Source organism: Chiloscyllium punctatum, chromosome 2 (genome assembly GCF_047496795.1).
Source record: "Chiloscyllium punctatum isolate Juve2018m chromosome 2, sChiPun1.3, whole genome shotgun sequence".
Taxonomy (NCBI): Eukaryota; Metazoa; Chordata; class Chondrichthyes; order Orectolobiformes; family Hemiscylliidae; genus Chiloscyllium; species Chiloscyllium punctatum.
In genome coordinates this window covers 134,729,163-134,753,645 of record NC_092740.1, presented here as the reverse complement: position 1 = coordinate 134,753,645, position 24,483 = coordinate 134,729,163, and the positions used below count along the sequence as shown (strand labels likewise).

At 40.9% G+C, this 24,483-nt stretch overlaps 1 protein-coding gene across 15 annotated transcripts in view; it reads right to left on the bottom strand.

Annotated features, from left to right (window-relative positions):
- Nucleotides 1-24,483, bottom strand: part of LOC140490074 (adhesion G protein-coupled receptor L3-like) — a 652,730-nt gene that overhangs the window by 334,185 nt on the left and 294,062 nt on the right. For all 15 annotated transcript variants that reach the window (XM_072589074.1, XM_072589083.1, XM_072589073.1 and 12 more), the window contains exon 4: nt 16,869-17,082. In XM_072589074.1, coding sequence (XP_072445175.1) covers nt 16,869-17,082 — 214 coding nt within the window. The remainder of the gene's footprint in view (nt 1-16,868; nt 17,083-24,483) is intronic.

Here is a 24,483-nt window from a genome sequence, read left to right as displayed (position 1 = left end):
GGTTTCTGTGAGGGATGCATGACTTGAAATTAAGTTTCACTTCAAAGCAATCGTCAGCTATTAAAATGAAAGATGAATTCTTGATGGAAAATTGCTGGAAGTATTTGTAGAAGAGTACCACGCCAAAATTATCTAGCCTGTAACTCCACTTGGGTTGTCCTGCAGTTAGTTAAATTTATTCACAATTTTCTCAAGTATGTAAAATGGTGGATTTGTTTTAGATCATGTATTGGACACAATGCATTTCCATTCCTGACATTAAAAAAAAGAGAATGAATCTTTTTTTTACCCCAAAAAAAGGAGTTAATTCTTTTAACAAACTGTGTTCAGTTGACTATTTTAAATTGTCCTTGATAGCTCATCAATGGCTACCTCCTCATTTCTTGCTGCATTCTTCTTGAAGTATACGTTAATCTCCTCCTGGCTTTGGACTTAATGTAGCAAAATAGATGTTGCAACTGAAAAAATATGTCTAAATCCTCATGTTGCAGGTGTATAAGACTCTGGTGCGGCCTCATCTGGAGTATTGTGTGCAGTTTTGGTCGCCATACTATAGGAAGGATGTGGAGGCATTGGAACGAGTGCAGAGCAGGTTTACCAGGATGTTGCCTGGCATGGTAGGAAGATTGTATGAGGAAAGGCTGAGGCACTTGAGGCTTTTCTCATTGGAGAAAAGAATTAAGGGGTGGTAGGTATAGGACAGATGTTAGGGGTAGATTTTTTACTCAGCGGGTTGAGTGTTCATGGAATGCCCTGCCAGTAGCAGTGGTGGACTGTCCCTCTTTATGGTCATTTAAGCGGGCATTGGACAAGCATATGGAGGTTTGCTTGTGTAGGTTAGGTATGCTTCGGTCGGCGCAACATCGAGGGCCGAAGGGCCTGTATTGCGCTGTATTTTTCTATGTTCTATGTTCTAAAATCCTGGTAAAATTGGCTATGGCATTGCCCTTAGTCATTTGATGCTTCTTTTTTATTGTACAAGGTTAATAGAATTAAGGAAAGACTGTGCCTAGGTTGTGTTCGCTGACATTAAAATTTCAAGTCAGTCATTATGGCTTGGATTAGATCATTCAATCTACCATGCCCATGCTGGCTTTCCAAAGAAACTCGAGCAAGAAGAAACATGAATCTCAACATGGACGGGAGCATGCTTTTAGGACATTTAATACAGTCGGAATCAGGTGGGTTTTTTTTAAACTACTCTTCATGATCTTCATAGCAAATGGCAAGAAACTGCCTTAGAAAAGTTCCACTCCCATCACTTTGGACTTTGAAAATCTACAGAAGTTATTTAGCAACCTAACTTCCACAAAGGGAAAGGAGATACAGAGCTTGGTTGATGGGGGTTGACAAACATGATTAATAAGGGAAAATTTGGTAATTCTTCAAGACAAGAAAAGGCCCAACGTAACAGGTTGAGGGGGTAGGAGGAGGAAACAGAATAGCAATATAACATGAAAATAGATTCCAACTGACTTCAATGAGCATACAAAGTCATAGTACATGGGGATTGGCACCTATTAGGGACATAAAAGGATGATACATGATTAGAGACTAAAGTGTGTGATGCAATAGTTTGTAATGAATACAATAAAAAACAATATTTTCTCTTTAAAAAAATAAAGAAAACACTTCTGATTGTATCTTTTATGGTCACAGCACATAAATGGTAAAACGCTGATTGAACTGGCAAATAATTCCTTTCCAAAAAACTTGACACAATCAGATGAGTAGTGGGAAAGAGGGAAATCGTTTGACCCCCCCCCACCACATCACCTAATTGCAATAGTAAGTTATACATACAATACAATAAAGAGGGAAAAAAATTCCACAAGGATTTGGGAAGTTTAAGGTAATTAAGGAGAGCCAGTGAAAGATTGTGTTGACTAAACTAATTGCAATTTGTTTTGGATCAAGCAACAGAGAAAGCTGCAGGGAATGCAGATATGGTCTGTTTGAAAATGTTTGACAGAGTTCCTCATAAAAGTTAGTTAACAAAACTGAGATTTAAGGAAAGGAAAGAAACTTAGAGGTGGGATCTAAATGTCATGAGCCACTGGGCATAAATAACCTGTGACCAGTGAAGGGGTCTTGGGGATACAGCTTACAGTTCATTAGAAGGCAAGGTTACACATGAACTCTGCTGCAGAGGACTTTGTTAATCAATAGAATTTTTCAACTGAACATCGAGGGATGCGAAGTGACTGGATAGGAATGGACAAAATAGTGAAAGGTATAGATGGAATGGACAGTTAGAGTCATTTTCTCAGGGTAGAAATGCCAATTCCTAGTAGGTTGAAGGCAAAAAGGGGTCAATTTAAAGAAAATGTGGGAGGCAAACCGTTTTACAGAGAAGATGGTAAGTGCCTGGAATGTGCTGCCGAGGAGGTGATGGAGGTGGATACAATAGTAATGTTTAACCGGCATGTTGATAGATATATGAAAAGGCATGGAATAGGAAGATATGTACCATGTAGAAGCAAAAGGTTTTTAGTTTAGAAAAGAATCATATATCAGTGTAGTCTTTATGGGCTGAAGGGCCTGTTCCTGTGCTGTACTGTTCTTTATTCTTTGATTAGCTACAGAGGAAAGCTTATGGCTATGTGCAATGAAATGTTTAGTGTATTTGCAGGCCTATAAGGAAGTCAGAGTATAATATCAATGGTTATGCAGAAGTCTACCATCACAGGAATTTGCACAGAGCTTGGAAATTATCCTTTTCAATATGGGAAAAGTGGCCAACTCCATTAAAGCAAGAGTGAGCTCAACAATATTATCACATCTGATGTCTCAATTTCCTTTCGAGAAGAGCACAGATCAGCCTGTGTCTGATGCTGTACATTTACACGCAAGGTCAGCCTGATGCCATAGAATCTTAGCTTCCTCTAAAGCAAGCACAGTTTGCTGACCTCACAGTTACAAAAAACAGAGTTCAAAGCAGGAGCGGGGTAGTGTCATTGACCAACAGTCTGTTCTCCAAAAACCTGGGAAGTGGCAGAGAGTTTATGAAGCACTAAACCATTGTCGTCTCTCAGACGAACAGCATCCATCTTGCCACCATTGCCACTCCACTAGTGACGATGCTGTTGTCTGTCATCAAGTCAGCACAAAAGTTGCTCAGGGCAGACTGTCAATTTCATAAAATTAGTTTGGAATGGTCATATGTTGGCTTTTTACTTTTACGCAATTATCATGTTGACCACATAATGGTCAGCGATAGATGGAAAAATAAAGGGCCAATCAATTCCTGGACAGAATGGTCAGAAAGGGACTTTGTGATTGTTTCATCCTCCTCAGTTGGTTACCATATAGATAATGGTAAGGGCTGTGACTTCATTTCACAGATCTTGATATGCTCTCTGCTGAGGATATATACCCTCAAAATCTCACTGGTGAAGTACAGCATTCGCACAGACACCTGAGGAAACGGCCCCAAGATCGTCCAAAGTTGAAGAGAAGCATCTGGGAATCATCAAGAACTTCGAGAATTTGCTGTCGAGGAAAAAGCGGAAAATAGGCGAAAACAGCATAAGGGGCATCCTGCCACAAGAACGTCCCACCCACCCCTTCCCATGACTACTTTCTGCCCTGAGTGTAACAGAGCCTGTGGTAGCCGCATCGGTCTGTATAGCCATCTACAGACTCACCCCGAAATTGGAAGACAGTCATTTTTGTCTGTGAGAGACTGCCAATGATGACGATAGCAGGGCTTCGCCACAGCTGTGCAGGTAGTAGCAGCCTTGTTCCTATACCCCAATGGCCTGCTTTATTTTCTTCAGGTAGCCTAGCTTTTGTGCATGCATGCTGCACCTAAGTCTCAAACATATCTGATGCTGGCACTGCCACCATGCTCTGGCTTGCCATAGTATCTCAAACGGTGGAGTAGACTGCCAGAAGATGAAGGCATCATGATTGCTGTCAGAATACCAGGCATCAACCTGCCACAGTTCACTGTGTTTTGCTGTGCACCATCTGGATGTTCATAATGTGAAATTCCTTTCAGTTGATGTGCTGTCGAGGGAAAAGCTAACATGAGGTGTCCACACAGTGACATGCACACAATCAATTGCATCCTGCACCATGCAAAACATGCACTCCTCAGAAAGCTGTTTGGTCAATCCATCTCGAAAATAGGAAATATATTCATCCTCTTGTAATGTGGAGACTGAGTGATCTGTATCTTGCAAAAGGTTGGTTTCAAGCTGACAGCAGCTATACAGCAGTGTGACAAAAAAAAACAGTAAATAAAAGTTCATTGTCAAGAGTCACCTTCAAATAGCAATTACCTTTGCTCCGAGATAGCAGGTGGCAAACATCAGTGAAGACATCCTTACTGATGTGCAGCCATGTGAATACAGTCCCAGGCTGAGGCTCAAATAGGAGAACTGCTTTCTGAACATTCTTGCTGCAGAAAGATCTTCTCAGCCCCTAACCCCTCCCTCCCCACTCACCCCATGTCTTGCTGCACATCATCTCTGCTCTTCCTTCTTGTCATGTTGCATTGTGACAGGAAGCCATTTTGCTGCACCTTTGTCTTAGAGGAAGTGACTTACACAGGAATCCATCAAGTCAGGACAAAGTCTTTCAGCATACACGACAACACTCACTGTAGATTCCAGTAACTTTAACAAACTGCAGAAACAAACAAAATCCTCTCCAATCATAGGAAGAGCCAACTGAACTGTACCAGCAAATGACCTGAAAGTTGGCAATCATCTTGTCCGGCTGCTGAACATGTTCATCTGTGCATGTTGAGAAAACAGCGTGGGCTTGAATATTGAGCTGATATAAGCAATGAAACTACCCCCTCTTTACCACTTTCTTTCCTGCATTATCCACATTTTTGCCAATGCCTTCGTAAAAATAAAGTGACACACACACACACACACACACAACACAGAGAATTATGTTGTGAGATGTATGTCCTTATTCCACTTATGGGACATGGGCATCATTGGTTTAGCCAGCCCATCCTTAATTACCCTGAGGAAGTGGTGGTGAACTGCATTCATGAACGGCTGTAGTGCATGCCCTGTAGGTAGACTCACAATGTCACTGACTTAAAAGATGTTGACTAAGGATCCTGTAGGTAGTCCACACTGCTGCCATCTTTAGGGAAGTTGTGCCAATCCAGTGGGCTGCTTTGTCCTGAATGGCATTAACCTTCTTGAACATTGTAGGAACTGCAACCATCCAGGAAAGTGAAGAGTATACCCTTACACTTCTGCCTTGAAACCTGGCATAGAAGTCCAGGGCAGAGGGTGTGAGTGCAATGATTATAGCAGAATTGGTAATTCCAGAGTATTAGAATAATTGGATAAAAACAGGCTAATAAGTAACTGGAGAAGTGGTGTATGAGGGAAGGCTTCAGATCCAATGGCATAAGTGCCAGTCTTGGAGTCGGAGGGACTAGTCAAAGGTATGTCTCACAGGATGCTTCCAACAGAATGGAACCAATTTAAGCATAGTGATGGAAAAGGACAAAGTACAAACACAAGTAGATCTAAATTGATTAGGCTGATTCCAGTCAGTTCAAAAGATGCTAGAGAACCAAGTCAAACATATAAAAGTGTAGAGAAGATTTACCAAGCCAATAAGTAGGTCGCAGAGGGAATGAAAGTGGATAAGTACTTAAAATAGAAGGGAAACCAAACATCTTTAAATCAGTATATATAGAGTAAATAAGTACAGTCAATTAAAGGGTTGACCATATCAAGAATACAGATAACATTCTGTTGTAGAGATTGAGGATATATATGACATACTTCACAAAAGGATTTTGTCAATGCAGGGGAAAAAAAACAAGAGATGGGAGCAGTCGTATTGCACAGGATTAGGTGGCAACCCTCAGAGTGGAAAAGTCACCAAGATGAGATAGGATGCGTTCAAATTTACAAAATAAATAATTTAAGGACAGAAATGGCTCAAGGCCCTGGCTCCCAATTTCAATTTTAGATCTTTCTTACGGTATCAAAGGTTCTTTCCGAGATTTGAAAAAGAAAATGAAGCAGGAGGAATGGATAAACCAGCCAATAGTTAGCATTAGGGAAAAATTAGAGACCAGAGACTGAGGCAACATTAATTGGAAGTTAAGAAAATATGAATACATTAATTAAAAGTCATCAGGGATTTGTGAATGGCAAATCATGTTTGACTAACATAATAAGGATGAAATAATAGAGGAATGATGAGGGTCGTGCTGTTGATATTGCGTACCTGGACTTTCCAAAAACATTTGGCTAAGTGATTAGCATTGCTGCCTCACAGCACCAGGGACCCAAGTTCGATTCTCACCTTGGGCAATTGTCTGATTAGAGTTTGCACATTTTCCCCGTGTCTGCGTGGATTTCCTTCGGGTGCACCGGTTTCCTCCCACAATCCAAAGATGTGCAGGTCAGGTGAACTGGCCATGCTAAATGCACAGTGTTAGTAAGGGGTAAATATAAGGAGGAATGGGTCTGGTGGATTACTTTTAGGAGGGTCTGTGTGGACATGTTGGGCTGAAGGGCCTGTTTCCATACTGTAGGGAATCTAATCTAATAATCTAAAGAGCCAGATGGCAGATAAATTAGAAAGAAAAATGCCCATTTGATTAAAGGGTCCATGACAGCATGCAGACACCAGGACTAAAAGATATATAGTAAAGTGCATTGGTAAATGCTTGCTTTGAGATTGCAAGAATGTACAAAGTGGTGTTCCTGCACAGGTGAGTAACAGGATCACTAGTTGGTGCAAAGCCACACATGAGAAGGATATTAACATATTGGTGAAATAGCCAGACACATGGCAGATCAAATTTAATGTGGGGATATGTGAAATAAAACACAAAGTTAAGAATTATAGAATTGTAATCCCTACAATGTAGAAGCAGACCATTCAGCCTATTGAGTCCACAACAATCCTCCGAACAGCATCCCACCCAGACCTATCCCCTAACACTATCTCTGTAATCCTGCATTTCCCAAAGCTAATCCACCTAGCCTAGGCATGCCTGGACACTATGGGCATTTCGACATGGCCAATCCCCTTAATCTATACTTCTTTGAACTGTGGGAGGAAATCAGAGCAAACCCACGAAGACACAGGGAGTCTGTATAAACTCCACATAGACAGTGGTCCAAGACTGGAATTGAACTCAGGTCCTTGGCACTGTGACACAGCAATGCTAACCACTGAGCCATTAAGCTGCCCTCACGAGTGGAGGAACTTGAACCTAAATGGTAGAATTTTTAAAAGGAAGCACATATACAAAATGACCTGGGAGTTTACGTCGAGAAATCTTTGAAGGAAGACAGGCAAGTAGAGATTGAATAAAATATGGAATCTTTGATATCATTATCAGATGATTTTTTTCTTGTAAAAATGAACTTCTGCTCACAATTTCTATAACATTGGTTATGCCTCAGGTGGAAACTGTCAGAAAGTGGCAAGACGTTGGAAAAGATGCACAATACATTTACTGCAATGACATGAAAGATGAAATATGTTGACACTACGGAAGCAGGGACATTTTCCTCCAGTAGAAGAGGTAACTGGATAGAAGTGGTCAATATGAATGGAACAAAGAGGAGAAACTGTTTTCGATAGCAAGAGGGTCAGAAATCAGAGGGTAGCGACAGAGCAAATAATTATGATCGGGAATTCCTTGACGGAATGGGGCAGCAAAAGCAGATACAATCATTACCTGTGCAAAGAAAAAGGTGTTAGATCTGTGACAAAGCTGGAGCAAGCACAATAGGCTGAATGGCATGCTCATGCACTGTATCATTCATTGACTTAAATTATAGCCTGGAGGCCCATTCAGTGCAGGAAGGACTGTTGAGAGGTCAAGAAACATAAAAGAACAAGTTTCCCCACATCGTCTGCTGAAATTAATTACAGGGATCTTTTAACTCTTCTGTCAAGTTCACAAAGACTTGAAGGCCATCTCATAGAGTCATAGAGATGTACAGCACAGAAACAAACCCTTCGGTCCAACTTGTCCATTCTGACCAGATATCTCAACCCAATCTAGTCCCACCTGCCAGCAACTGGCTCATATCCCTCCAAACCCTTCCAATTCATATACTCATCCAGATGCCTTTAAAATACTGTAATTGTACCAGCCTCCACCACTTTCTCTGGCAGCTCATTCCATATACGTACTACCCCCTGCGTGAAAAAGTTGCCCCTTAGGTCTCTTTTATATCTTTCCCCTCTCGCCCTAAACCCATACCCTCTAGTTCTGGACTCTCCCACCCCAGGGACCAGACCTTGCCTATTTACCCTATCCTTACCCTCACGATTTGATAGACCTCTATGAGGTCAGTCCTCAGCCTCCAAAGCTCCAGGAAAGACAGCCCTAGCCTCTTTAACCTCTTTGCACAGCTCAAATCCTCCAACCCTGGTAACATCCTTGTAATCTTTTCTGAACCCATTCAAGTTTCACAACATCTTTCTGATAGGAAGGAGACCAGAATTGAGCACAATATTCCAACAGTGGCCTAAATAATGTCCTGTACATCCGCAACATGACCTCCTAATTCCTGTACTCGGTACTCTGACCAATAAAGGAAAGCATACCAAACACTGCCTTCACTATCCTATCTACCTGTGACTACACGTTCAAGGAGCTATGAACCTGCACTCCAAGGTCTCTTTGCTCTGCAACACTCTCTAGGACCTTACCATTAAGTGTATAAGTCCTGCTAAGATTTGCTTACCCAAAATGCAGTACCTCATATTTACCTAAATTAAACTCCATCTGCCACTTCTCAGCCCATTGGCCCATCTGATCAAGATCCCATTGTAATCTGAGGTAACCTTCTTCGCTGTCTACTACACCTCCAATTTTGGTGTCACCTGTAAGCTTACTAACTATACCTCTTATGCTCACATCCAAATCATTTTTATAAATGATGAAATGTAGTGGACCCAGTACCGATCCTTGTAGCACTCCACTGGTCTGAAAAACAACCCTCCACCACCACACTCTTTCTTCTTTCTTTGAGCCACTTCACAAAGTCAAAGGCTATGCCAGCAGGTAAATTTATTTTGGCAGAGAGAGATCGTCTTTATCCTGTTTCTTATCAACCTAGAAATGAGCATGTTTGAAGTCCCTTTGATTACTGCCCTAGATTTTCTGAATCTAACCTCCGATAGGATCTCAACCCACATGTTATGGGAGGTAAGGTTTATCCCGCTGATTCTGTAAATTGGTATCAACTCATTTGAATTCGTAATCAACTAGAAACAACAATAATTTTCATTTAAAAAGTACATTAGTATGTATGACTGACACACTTATAGGAAACAAAATCTTTGTCTTCATTTCCTATGCTCTTCATGAAAAGTTAAGTTCATTTAACAGATTACATAAACATAAAAGCATCAGTTTGCAAATCTTGTTTAAGTCTGGCTGATGTCACATGATACAAAGTGAATAGAATATAAAGAGTATCATGCTGACATGGCAGTTCCTCCTTCCCTACTGCTGGACACAGGGTGGCAAAGTCTATTTGTGGAAAGTGCTTGCTGAAATATTATCCAAACTGGAAACATCAGTTATGCTCGGGTTTTAGCCGAAAATCCATAAATTGCAGTTCTTTTTATCTGGAAGTAATGCAATGTTTAAGTGAAATGATATCTTAGTGGGTTTCCTCCTGATCACAGTGGTCTGCATTCAATATCACTGCAATGTGTAGGAAGCTCCATTACTCTCGTCCTGTGGAGTATAAATTTTAACTGCACTGGTACAGATCCAAATGATGTTACTTATCGAAACACTTGACAACAGAAAGCACTCTTGCTGTAATGTTTTGTACTAACTGACTGACATTCCACCCTTTTTGTCTTTGACGGACTCCTCCTCTACTGTATGCATATCCAAAAAAAAAACCCATCGTAATAGGTGCCTGCCAGTTCTCCCCCTGAATCAATCCAATTATACGTTTATCACAATGGAACACACTTGAAGGAGAAAGAAGTATGGAGCCAGTTTCATGCAAACAAATCAAAAGGAAAAAAAAAAGTGAAAATGAAAAGGAAATGAAAGGAGGACAGCTAATCACATGGCTTTATTAATATCAATTAATGAATTCCACTTTTGCTGACATTTGCTCAGCAGGAGGGTTTGACAAGCCATTTTGCTGTAAAGAGCAAGTCTAATTCCACATTGTCACTATAGCTACGAGGCTCATCAAAACTTAAATCTTCCTCATTATGCTCCAGACACAGCTAACAAATTTGCCTCAAGTATTAACTGAATGGTGTTTACAACATTTGAGTGGCTCCCTGTTAAGGCAACCCTTGTTCTGAAAATTTAATATTACCTCGTCGCTGAATTTACAGCGACTAATCGCCTAAATGGATGTGTAGAGGGTTATCAACTGGAAAAGAGGTGAAGTGACAAGGGAGTGAGTGCAAATAATAGATGTGCAGTGAAGGCAAGCACTGACCATAAAAAATGAAAAAGCTTCTTGGTCCAGGACAGAATTGTCTAATCGCCACGATATGTTGAGCAGCCAGATCAGTGGCAGTGAAAATTAATAAAAATATTAACAACTAAATTACTCATTCAAAATAATGTTCAAATCAAAAACCATAGATAGTCAAATATCAGTTTCTTGAATTTTAACAATGTATAATCTAGTTGAGCAAGACTATAAAGTGTGGCACAGCAAAAGTAAAATTACTGATATTTTGATCAACTGACAGCACAAATAATTATACAGTGGTATCCAACTGAGCTTCATTGCTCATTTCAAAGCAGACAAAAGAACGTCCGTGAATGCAAGTCTGTCTGATGTGGAACACTGTATAATATAAGCACATATTTTTACAAAATCTTGGGATTTTTAAGGAAATCAAGTAATTGAGCAAATTTGACCATGATGTTTAATAAGAAATTTTGAAACTTGAAACCATTTCAACAGAGTATTTCTGAATTTCGAGTACTTGTAAGACTAGCAATTCTCCAATGAAATATGCTGAAGTGAATACCCCAGGATCAAGATGCTAAAGGATTCTGAACATGTTTTTCTATTCAAGTGAGTTACATTTGTTTCTATCTTCAAACTAGCAAGTCAAGAAAGAAAATGGTTTCTGTTGAGTTCCGAGTATAACAAAGCAATACATATCGGTACTTAAGGTTAGCAATGTGGGCCACGAGTCATCATCTGCTGACCATATTTCATTTCTGACATTCAAGCATTTGTAAGGGTTAAGTAAACAACAGTAAAAAATCGTCTTAACAAACAGACATCTTAAGTTGAGGTTTTCCAGTAAACATCTATAGTTTATCTAATTGATGTTAAATTTAAGTTGAAGTATTAATCTCTAATCATGTAAAAATATCTAAAATGGATTTATTCAGTACACAAAACATGACCTCTCTTTTCTACTGTTGAGAAGTAAACTCAAGATTACTGTCAAAAGGGCTTTTGCACACTCTTGCATGTCTTCATGATCACAGCCACTTATCAAGTTGACACAACAGCTATCTCAACCGAAGGAAATGGCAATGACCATCATTTTATCAATTGTCTAATTTCACTTGTACAAATTCAAGAAAGATACAGCAGTTTTCAACTTTACTTAGTCATTGAAAATTATAAATAGACAAACAGCATGACAGTGCTCAGTAAAACACTGAGTCACAGAATAGTACAAAATGAGCTTAAGGATGCAGAGCCTCAAACAACATTGCCTAATACTGGATTAGTGGTGCTGGTAGAGCACAGCAGTTCAGGTAGCATCCAACGAGCAGCGAAATCCACATTGCCTAATACCCAGCCATGCAGGACCAGGGCATGGTGAGCAGGTCACCAAAGATCACTCGCTGGATTGCTTTCTAGCAGCTGCTATAGAGTTGTATTAGCAATGGTCTGGGAACAAGTACTTGTGTACTGAGTCATTAATGGAAATCTAAACAAATAAAGGTTAACTATCGCCCCCATCTTCTTCTTAAGGAATTATGTTCTGTTTGTGAAACACTACTGGGAGGTCTCATTTTCCATTCTAGATGGGCAAATAACAGTCTATGCAAATCCTTCCTACTTTAGCTTGGCCCTAATGATGGAACTGATACCATGCTGGAAGGCTAAAGCTATGAGTTCTGAGTTACTAAGAATGCTCTGGGCCAACTGAAGCAAGATTCCAGAATCACTCTTTTTATTAATATAAGCAATGGTGTAGGCAGCCTTATTAAATCATCAGAGGAATGCTTCTGAACCATAACGCTGTTGTCCCCCTTCCAAATAAAGGACTACGCTTTTAAAATATGTGGATTTCAACCAGTTTACCCAAACATAAATTAAACAGTGATCCATAACCCGGGTTATTTTACTTCTGTTATCTGCTCCCAAAAGATAAATGGGACTCACAAGACAGAGATACAGAACAAAGAGACAGAGAGTACAGGTGATACCAGCATAGAGAGACAGAGGGGCCTACAGGCAGAGGGATGCACACAGACAGAGCAATAGAGAGAGAGAGAGAGAGAGAGAGAGAGAGAGAGAGAGAGAGAGAGAGAAAGAAAGTAGAGAAAGAGATATAGGCAGGGGCAGAGTGAGAGATGCAAGCAGAGGCAGAGAAAGATTGAGATGCACACCGACAGATAGAATCACAGGATCATAGAATGACAGAACAAATGGAGGCCATTTGACCCATCTTGTCTGTACCAGCTCCTATAAGAGTTACCCAGCTAGTCCCATTCTCCAGCCCTATGTCCATAGCTTTCACGTTCATCACTTTGAAATACATATCCGGCTCTTTTGAAACCTCCTTTGGAATTCACCTCCACCACTCTCCCAGGCAGCGTATTCCAAATCCTAATAACTCGCTGAGTAGAGATGTTTCCCCTCATCTCACTCCAAGATCTCTTGCTGATTACCTTGAAATTGTGATCCTTGTTACTGACATACCAGCTAGTAGAAACAGAATATTCTTCCTTACCTTGTCAAAATTACTCATTCCTTTGAACAGTTCAACAAGGCAACCCTTTAATCTTCTCTGCTCCAAGGAGAATAAGCCCAATAGAGTATGGGGAGAGAGAGAGAGAGAGAGAGAGAGAGAGACACAGAGGCGGGGTGGCGGGGGGGGGGGGGGGGCGGAGGGAAGAGGGAGAGAGCGAGAGCGAGAGCGAGATAGATAGAAAGAAAGAGCAAGAGGGAAAGGAAGGCATAAACAAAAGACACAGATTGCGATATTTAGGCAGAGATACAGACAGAAGCACAGACAGGGAATTGCAGAAGCCAAGAGAGAGGGGGACTAAGGGATTGAAAAACAAGATGAAATACAGAGAGAAAGAAAAGCACAGCTAGAGGGACAGAGGTATAGAGACAGAGCTGTGTATACATTAGAGAGAGAGAGAGAGAGAGAGAGAGAGAGAGAGAAAGAAAAGGAGAGACACAGAGACACACACCAAGTGAGAGAAAGGAATAGCCAGAGGTAAAGTGCAGGCAACTGGGAGCTTTATACTCTATGACAAAGCGTGGGCAGGTGGGTGGTTGTAAAAATAGAGAGTTAATTTAAATGGAGGCTTGTTCATGCAGCAGGATAGGTGTAGAGTCATACAGCATGATGTACTGCAGCTTCACGTCTTTTACGGGAAGTACATGAAGTCATGTGCCAATCCAGCACTAAACCAAATAACAGAATACCTTCCCAGATCAACAAACTTCAACAGGGGCTGAAATCCTGCCAGTCTGGAGCTGCTGGCCAATCAGAGGCCAGGTCTATTGCATGGTGAAGCCATCAGCAAGGCTATAGCTACTACTGATACACCACCCACCACGAATCCAGGAGGATCATAGATGAAACTAAGGAACCCGGGCCTCTGGTGATTGACTGATTGGGTGTATTTGAACACAGGGTGAGGTGTACAGCATTGTCACTGGGATACCCCATTTAAAGCCAGATCTTGCCACAATGCTGGGTCCCTGGATCAGGTACAAAGTGTGTTTGAAGGCATCCTCTGCAGGCAGGAGGTAGAAGCATTGAGAAAGCAGGAGAGGGGTAAATACAGAGGGAGCAGGCAGGAAGCAAAAAAAGAGAGTAAGTAGTTGGATAGAACCCAGAGACAGAGTCAGCCAGTGAGAGGCAGAAGCAGAGAATGAGCAGGTGGGAGATAGAGGGGGACAGCAGGAAGGTTCAGAGGGCCTAACATTCAGTCTCAGTGAATAGTTTTGAAAAAGAATAAAATATTGACCAGAGAGTGCGCACGCAAGGAGCCAGTCTGATGCTAAATCTAGTTAGTATCTATATCATTAGCTAATAAGTAAAAGCAAATCCTGATGATAACAGGTTTTACAAGTGAGGATTAGATGACAGGTAGTAGATCTAAAACAGCTAAATTAGTCTCTGGCTGAGAAAAACTATAAACAGTTCAAATGTATCTGCGTTGCTTCAGTGTTTGTCTTTACTATCAGTGTGCAATGGAAAATTTCCATTCATCTTACAACAATCGACAGTGGTACATGGCTGCTGTTAGGCCAGCATTTAATTTCAGAATTTTTTTTATTGAATTCACATCCACCATCTGACATGGATTCAAACACATGTTTCCAGAGCATTAGCTTGGGGCCCTGGAACTACGAGTCAACAAACATTGCCACTTTGCCACTGCCTTCCCTTGATTCTTAGACCACTTCAGCAAGCACATTATAGGCCAGAGCAGTTAAGAACAGCAGACTTCCCTCCTGAAAGGATAGGCATTCACAGCACAGAAGGATGTCATTCAGTCCATTTGTTGGCACCGATCCAACAACACTAATCCCATTTTTGAATTCTTGGCCCACAACCCTGAAGGATATGGCAAGGCAAGTGAGTATCTATATTTTACTTAGATGCTACAAGAGCTTCTGACTCAGCCACCTTTTCAGGCAGGGAGCTCCAGACTCCCACAACCCTCTGAAATTAAATTCTCCACACCTGGGCGGCACGGTGGCACAGTGGTTAGCACTGCTGCCTCACAGTGCCAGAGACCCAGGTTCAATTCCCATCTTTGGCAACTGTCTGTGTGGAGTTTGCACATTCTCCCTGTGTCTGTGTAGGTTTCCTCCCACAGTCAAAGATGTGCAGGTGAGATGTGCTAAATTGCCCGTAGTGTTAGGTGAAGATAGATGTCGGGGAATGGGTCTGGGTGGGTTGCTGTTCGAAGGGTTGGTGTGGACTTGTTGGGCCGAAGGGCCTGTTTCCACACTAAGTAAGTAATCTAATCTAATTCTCCTTTTATTATTCTACTTACTGCTTTCAATCTTTGTCCATTCAATGAAAGAAAAGAGGGTTCCTATCCAGTCTTATCTATGCCACTCATAATCCTGTACACCTCTATTAGGTCCCCTCTCAACCTTTGTTATGTCAATGTAAACAGCCCCAGCTAATCTTTCCTCAGATATCAGACCCTACAGCCAAGGCAGCATCTCCTCTGCACCTTGTCCAATGCAATCATGTGGTGACCAGACTGCAGACAGAATTCCAGTTGTGGCCTATGCTCCTTGCTCTTGTATTCTGTCCTGCATCTTTTTAAAGGCAAGTATCCTACATGCCTTCCTAATCTCCTTATCTACTCACCCTGCTAGCATCAGGATCTGTGGATAGGCATACAAAGATCACTATGACCTTTAGTACTTTCCTGGGTCTTGATATTCATCCTTTCCAAGTGTGTTTATCCAGCTGAATTGCACATTCTAATGCACTATCCAATTGATGGGTTTGTCGATATCCTTCTGCAATTTATAGGTATCTTCCTCACTACTTACCATCCCACAGATTTGCATGTCATCTGAATTAAGATATGGGACACTTACAGACCAGATGCATTTTCTTGGCAATCTATAGCTTAATAGTCACCGTCACATTGACCATCACTTAAGTGTTCCATTCTTGAACTATTAGTTGAATTTCAATTATCTTTATTCCCCCAGAATTAACCTGGAACTCCGGGTTACCCATCCAGTAACCTGATGACAGCACGATTATCTCCACTTTCTTGACCATAAGAACTGTGCGACTATTGAGTAATTATGGTGGTTTTAGTAAGGAAAAGGGAACACAAAAAAAGATAATTGCAGTGCTCCTTAGCAACTGTCTGCACACTTTATGGCCATCAAAGATCAAAACAGACTTTTCTTTAGTGTCAGCCTGTTTTCGAACTGAAGAGGCCAAGCCCTCAGGATTCCAAGTCAAAATCCTCCTAAAAAATGCAATTTAAAGCAGTTTTATTCTCCCTCAAGACAAAGAATGCATGCCTTACTTATTATCTCATATTTTAGGGTTACCATTTCACTTGCAGATTTAGAAAATTCAAAGATTTGCCTAAAGAAACTCAGTTTATAGCAGATGAACTCACCAGTCAACTAAAAGCACATGGAAAAAAAATAAGGAGAGGGAAATGACAAAATAGCCTGTAATACAGTACTACAAAAATGATCAGTCTCTCTAATTATCAGGGTACAGATTTCTTTCCCCCATTCTTTGCTTGCACTGAACTGTGCTTTAACCTCAGATAATAACTAGTTAGTGGTGACAGTATGACTTGTTAAAGGAGAGTCTCATTCAGCCCCAAATCCAGACAACTGCGGTGTATTGTTCTTACAATACTAAGCCCTGAAGTGTTTCACCAATTTGTTTTTAAATAGATAAAACATCCAGTTATGTCCCAAGTTAAGTCTGACAGGCATGCTGTGCCTGTGCAATGTTTTGGTCTCACAGTTTGAACGATGTGCCAGCTCTAAAACATTTATGCATAAATATGCTATTTGTTGTTTCAAACTCTCATTGTGCTCCAGAAAAATGAACTTGAAGTTGTACTAAGAAAGGCATCATTCCAGAAACCTGCCACATAGATCACAAATGGCTGTACTGAATTAAAGTTTCTACAGACTTACCTTTGTGACATTATCTTATAGGCATCTGGTAGGAAGCACCGAATATTCTCCATCTGGGCTTGGTCAGCATCACAGATTCTGTCATCAGTTCTTCCATAATTGGCACTTTCAATCATAATCACATCAGTTCCTGGACAGCGGAGTTCAATTGGATAACTTTCACAGGACAGTTCCCTCCTAATCACAGCCATTGGAACTGGAGCTCGGCTAAAGGCTGCAAGAAGAAATCAGATTAAAAAAAACATGAACTGGGGTGTACTTGTCGAGGTTCAAGTTTTAGAAGAGCAAACAGCATTCTCTTACTTATCTCACCTTTGGTGAGCCACATTGCCTTTTCTATCACAATCTCAGATTTATCAATATTGTTGCTCTGAATGTACTTTTTCCCAAGCTTCAAATACTTTACTCTACAGCCTCTATCTTGTCCCTGAACCCAGTTTGTGTTTAAGTCCAGAGTCAACCCAGTAACTCCGACACTAATCCATTTGTTCTAACAAATTTGCAGAAATTCCAAATCTCCAAGTCATCAGGCATCAAAGCACATGGTTAGAGTTAACTGAATATTACTTGCCAGTTTGGAATATTTGCATCATTAATGGTATCCTAACTAAACTCCTTAGCATTTGCCAAAGGTCTGAGACAAAAACACGTAACATCAGAATACAAGGTTTATGAGTCGAACCAGGCCATTCAGTACCTCAAGCCTCTTCTGCTTTTACAGAAAATCACACTGACCCCAATCTCAGCACCACTTTCGCAGAGTTTTAAATATCAATCGCAGCCTGGAAAATGTTTCTGCCCCCACCCCGCCCCATTCAAAAGGGGTGGCACAGTGGCCTCACAGCGCCAGGGCCCGGGTTCGATTCCCAACTTGGGTGACTGTCTGTGTGTAGTTTGCACGTTCTCCCCGTGTCTGTCACAATCCAAAGATGTGCAGGTCAGATGATTTGGTCATGCTAAATTGCCCATATAGTGTTAGGTGCATGAGTCAGAGGTAAATATAGGGTAGGGGAATGGATCTGGGTGGATTGCTCTTTGAAGGGTCGGTGTGGACTTGTTGGGCCGAAGGGCATGTTTCCATACTGTAGGAAAATCAAAAAAAACAGGCAGTCACCATATCTGTATTACATAATTCCAACAATTCACGATGGGGTGAAAAATATTTCCTCAGCTGAGTCCAAAGTAATTGCCTCTTTGTCATGAAATTGATCTGCTTTTGATCCTATTAATCCTCCAGTTCTTTTTTCTTTCCTATTACTAATACCCATGGTTGACAGTATTTCATTATCAGGGTTACATCACCAACCATCATCTGTACACATCCCACCCAACTTGATTTTCAAACATTTAGCACCCAATCTTAAAAATACATTTCTCCAATGACTAATATATCAAAAGCAAAAAAAAACAGAAATTGCTAGAGAAACTCAGCAGGCCTGGTAGCATCAGTGGAGAGAAGGCAGAGTTAATACATTGGGTCCCGTGACCCTTCTACAGAACGGGACTAATATATATCAAACCTATTTATCTCCAATCCTGCCATTAACTCTCTAATCAAATCATGAATGCTTTAAGCATTCAGATAAAACACAATTAATCTTCACTTTTTACCTAACAACGTTAAGGCACATCAAACAAAAACAAACAGTATAATTCCCATGATAAAATCATTAAAAGGCAGAGTTATTTTTAAAACAGAAATCTGACATACAAAATGCAGCTTACATTTTTTTGACTGTCCATTAATCAAACAAGCAGAGGGTCTCCAGTTTTGCTGAATTACCAACTTCATAATTTATTTTTAACATGAGTTTAAAAATCAATTGGATTTATCAATTTTGATGACAGTATTGGATCGAAAGTAGCATTTAGATAAATGAATAACAGACTGTCATCAAGTTGTTTATGAAAGGGAATTCTGCAATGGTTTAGTCAGAGTTAACAGCATAACTTCTGTAACAAAATGCAGTAAAGTGCCCCCACTAGCTGACAACAATCCTGGTATCAACAACATCGAATTGCTCATAACTCAATGATGTACAGTGTCAAATACTATCATTTTAATTTTCAATGGGATGAGGCTTGAGATTCTCAAACAAAAGAATAATTGCATTCATCAGTGGTTCTGCATACAAAGCACTGAAAAATAAAATAGGTATCACAGAACTATTAGAAGTCCAATTATCTCAGTCCAAAGTTGTTTATTTTGGTAAACCCAGCATTGAAGACACATCATTGGACCTCTCAAATGAGTTATAGTTGAACAATCAGTCTGTGAGATAATCAGCAAGCGTCCCACGCTCTATACTGATAACATTGGGAATATTATTTCTCAAGCAGGTGAATCCAGAATACTGTCCTTTCAAACCCTTGCAGTAATGCCCAAATGCTGAGCTGATTAACCTTCAACAACACCTTCCTCTGTGCCAAGTATGATTCTACTCATTTACCACCTATCACTGCCTCATCCACCCAAATGATTCTCATTGAATTTCATTTTCTGAAAAAACATTGTGATGCTACAGGATCAAATGCTACCTTGATGTCAAGGGCAGCCATTTCCATCCTTACCTCTGAAATCAAGCATGTATATTCTGTTATGATGTCTGGAGCTGCATTGTGTTCTCAGAACTTGGGGTCAACATTGGGTGAGAAAGTGCTGCTGGATAGCACAGCCGACAACACCTTCAATAACATTACTGATAATTGAATATGTGGGGCACTAACTAGTCAGATTAGGTGCACACTAGTTTTAATGGGTAGATAAACAGAGGTAATTTTCTAAATTGTGGATAAATGCCATTGTTGTGCCAGAACAACTTGTCTGCAGGCACAGCTACAGGTTTTCAACATTTAAAGCCATTAATGTTGTCAAGGCCCATGGACTTCCTATTCAATGCAGTAAGTGTTTTTTTTTCCAATATTTTTGTGGACTTAATGAATCAAATTGCCTGGAAACTGGTATCTGTGTTACTGGAATTGCAGGAGGAGGTTGGGTTGGATCATCCACTAATCACTGCTGTCAGCAGATGATTGCAAGTGGTTCCCGTCATCTGTTGCACACTCACTGTATTGTAAGATTGTCCTCACATTGCCAAAAAAAAATCAAAAGCAATCACCTTAACTCAGAGTCCGCCGGTATTGACTCATCTGCCAACGGGAGTGAGCTCTTTCCATCTACTCTATTTTGACCCTTGAACAATTTTGAACACTTCCCTTTTGAGAATTTGTTCATGTGATACCAACATCACTGGCAAGATTAGCATTTGTTCCTCATTCTTAATTACTTTTCAGAAATTGGCCTTGTTGATTCCACCATTAGCAATGGAGGTGTGTATGGAGTCTGCTCCCTTGTTTAGCTGTCTCATTTTCAACTTGATGCTACAACATTACAGAGTTTTTCTTTGATCGATGTGTTATGGAATCACTCAACACTCAATAGCAAGCTGATTTCTCTATCCTGTAGGTATGTAACCCTCTACTGTAGTTTTGCCAAGTTGACACCTCATTTACAGGTACATCTGTCAATGTTCTTTGCATGCACTTCTCCACTCCTCATTGGAATACGGTTGATCATCTGACTCAGTGGACACGATAGAATGAGGGTTGTGCCAAGTCATGAGATTATAGATTGGATCAGTGCATAATTCACACCAACCAGTTTGGAGCAGCTCGATCTGTTCTGAATATATCCCATTTAAGAAGCTAAGAAAATCTTATAACACATGAAATGCTCCAAATTAAAGATGGCCATTAGGTCCAAGGCATTTTTCTGAACTATTGAGCTCATCTCACTCCCGTTTAGAATTGAATTTTCTTTTCTTCTTCTGATTTTTTTATATACTTCAGATTTCCTTTTTAAAAGCCATATCTCAACTGGTGCTTTCCAATCCTAATCAATCAGTGCATATTGCCTTTGATTTTGTTTTTGGCAAGCATCTTAATTCAGAGTCCTCTGGTATTGATTCTTCTACCAATGGGACTGAACTCTTTCCATCTACTATACTCTATTTTGACCCTTGAACGATTTTGAACAGTTCCCTTTTTAGAATTTGTTCATGAGGTATCAACATTACTGGCAAGATTAGTGTTTGTTCCCCATTCTTAATTGCCTTTCAGAAAGTGGCCTTGTTGAACACTACAGTTCATATGATGCAGTACATGCAAAAAGCCATTTGCAGAGAATTTTGAGGTGAATTTGAGGGGGTGATATTCCCATGTGCCTGACTCTCCTCTTAACCATTTCAATTCTAAGGAGGACAACTGCAGCTTCTCCAAACTTTCCAAGTAACAGAAGTTCCTCAATCCTGGAAGGAAACTCATCCATATTTTCTGCATTCTCTCTGAAGTTCTCAAGTTTTCCTGAAATGCAAATAATTGGACACAGCCTTGCAACTGAGGCCTAACAATTTGGATGAGAATTTGGGAGGCATGGTTAGTAAGTTTGCAGTTGACACCAAAATCGGTGGTATAGTCAACAGCGAAGAATGTCATCTGAGATTACAAAGGGTTGTTGATCAATTGGAGCAATTGGTTGAGGAGTAGCAGGTGGAGCCTGACCTGGTTAAATGAGAGCCATCGCATTTTGCTAACGCTTATACAGGCAGGACTTATACAGTTCATTGTACACCCCTGTTGTTGAACAGAGAGATCTGGCGGTGCAGGTACATAGTTCTTTCAAAGTTGCATTGCAGGTAGACAAGATGGGTTAAGAAAGTGTTTACCACATGCCTTCATTGCTCAGATCATTGAGTATAAGAGTTGAGGTCACACAGGATGTTGGTAAGGCTTCTTCTGGAGTACTGTGTACAGTTCTGGTCGCCTTGCTATTGGAAGAAGATTATTAAATTGGAGAGAGCTCAGAAAAAAAAACGAACCAGTTTGTTGCCAGGACTGCAGGGCTAAGTTATAATGCGACATTGAATAGACTAAGGATTTTTTTCACTGGAACACAGGAGACGGAGGCGTGACCATATAGGAGGTTTATAAAATCATGAGGGGCATAGATAAGGTGAGTAGCAAAGGTCTCTTCCATCGGATGGGGGCGTTCAAAATTAGGGGGCATATTTTTAAAGTGAGACGAGATAGATTTAAAATGGATCTGAGGAGCAACCTTTCACACAGAGGGTGGTTCGTATGTGGAAGGAACTGCTAGAGGAAGTGGTGGATGCAGATACAGTTATGATATTTGAAAGACATTTGGATAGGTACATGAATAGGAAAGGTTTAAAATGGTATGGGCCAAGCGTGGGCAAGTGGGACTGGTTCAGCTTGCGAAACTTGCTTGGCTTGAACTAGTTGGACAAAAGGGCGTGTTTCCATGCTGTATGACTTTAAGACTCTATTTACAAGATCCAGGATCCCATCTGCTCTAGTTACTGTTTTCTCAATGTGTCCCTGCCACCTTCAATGTTTTGTGCACAATTAACCCCAGATATCTCTCACCCTATTTTGAATTATACCCTTTATTTTGCATTGCATAAAATATTGTTTGAGGAGAAAGTGAGGACTGCAGATCCTGGAGATCAGAGCTGAAAATGTGTTGCTGGAAAAGCGCAGCAGGTCAGGCAGCATCCAAGGAACAGGAGAATCGACGTTTCGGGCATAAGCCCTTCTTCATCTGTTAGCCTGTCTATGCCCTCTTGAAGAATGCCAACATTCTTTCCATCACAATCACAAAATTTTCTTTGCATCCTGTACACCCAGCCTGAGGTCATGAATGTATTTGAAGAAAAACACAGCTACCAGTATTAACCCATGGGAATCTCAACTGAATACCTAACCCCCATTTATAAAACAACCACACACCGTTGTTTCCTTTCCTCTTACTCAGCCAAATTCTTAGCAATGCCGCCAATGACCCTAATGTTCCAGGAACATGAACTTTTCAAACGTGCCTATTTGTGGCACTTTATCAAACCTTTTTGAAATCCACATAGAACATATTATGCTCTTTCTGAGGGTGGTAGGTGAGGGGTGGGAGGGGGTGTTAGGTGTTGGCTCAATGAGGCCCTGCTGCAAGGTCTGGAGATGGAAAGTCATTGCTTGGGAGCTTCTCGAAGCAGCACTCCAGATCAAAAGCCATCCAGTGCAGCTTTTTGTTCTGGAAGAAGTCTGTGAGCATCCCTTATATCTTACAGACAAACACCAGGAAAGGGATCAAAGTGACAGACTGATTCCATAACACAATTGCAATCAGTTGTTTTACACCCAGCATTTAACTCCTGTAGAACGCCCCTCAGAACAGTCCACGTCACGTGCTGACTTTGGCAGCCATCTCTTGTCAGTTCACAGAGTGTCTCTTTATGCGTGCTGAAGTATTTACTCGACAACTGCCTTGATCTCTAGACGCTTAATCTTAACTTATACAATTAACATCGAGAAAACACTTACTGCTCTGAGGTCTTCAGTACCTCTTTCAACTGATGTTCGATATGTAGGCATGCTGTTTCATCATCGAAGGAAATGTGACTATTATATATCAGCAGAATGTTTCCTTTCCCTGTTTGACATATTGCCATGAGACTTCATGATGTACAAAGTCAATGTTGAAGACACCCAAAGTAAGCTTCCCCTAGCTGTACATCATTGTGTCACTACTTCTGCCACTGTAGGAGTATGGGCCACTGCTGAACACTATGATTCGCGTGACCATGTCAGATTGTGGTTCAACTAGACTATGAGTCGGTTCTGGGTAAAAACAAGGGCTTTTGCCCGAAACGTCGATTTCGCTGCTCGTTGGATGCTGCCTGAACTACTGTGCTCTTCCAGCACCACTAATCCAGTATATGAGTCAGTTCTCCCAACTTTGACAAATATCTCCAGATAATAATAAGACCAACTTTGCATGGCCAGTTGGGCAAGCTGTGCCTTTGTCATTTTGGCCATCTAGGTCAATGCCAAGTTTTATTCAACTTTCAGTTGCAGCTTGATTCAACTGTGTGTTTGACTCAGCAATTTCAAAGAGCAGTTAAGGAATAACCAGACTGCTATGGATTTGGAGTCAACTTAGGCCATTGAGATAAGATGGTACATTTCCTTGGCTAAAGGACATTAATCAACCAAATAGATTGTTATCAAAATTAGGTCAATTCATGGTCATGGGTATTGATCTATTTTTGTTTAACCCCACATGCATTTTGTTCACCAAATTTTTATTCCCTTTTGATCACTGGGGTTGGTTAGCTCAGTTGGTTGGATGGCTAGTACGCATTGCGGAATGGGTTCAATAGCATTGGTTGAATTCCCACACTAGCTGAGGTTACCATGAAGGATTCTCCTTCTCAGCCTCTCTCCTCACCGGAGGCATTATGAACCTTGGGTTAAACCACCACCCGTCACCTCTTTCCAATGACAGACCAGTTCTATGGTCGAGTAAGACTACGACGACTTGATCAGAGGTCTTGTGGCAGTGGTAGTGTCCAAACTCATGCGCCAGAATACTCAGGTTCAAGTCCTACCTGTTCCAGAGGTGTGTAATAACAACTCTGAACAGGTTGATTAAAAAAAAGTCCCCATTTGCAATAATGAGATTTGAACTAACATCTCCGCAGCTTTTAGTGAAGTCCTTTGAATTATTAGTCAAGTAACATAATTAATATGCTGCAGTTGGTAC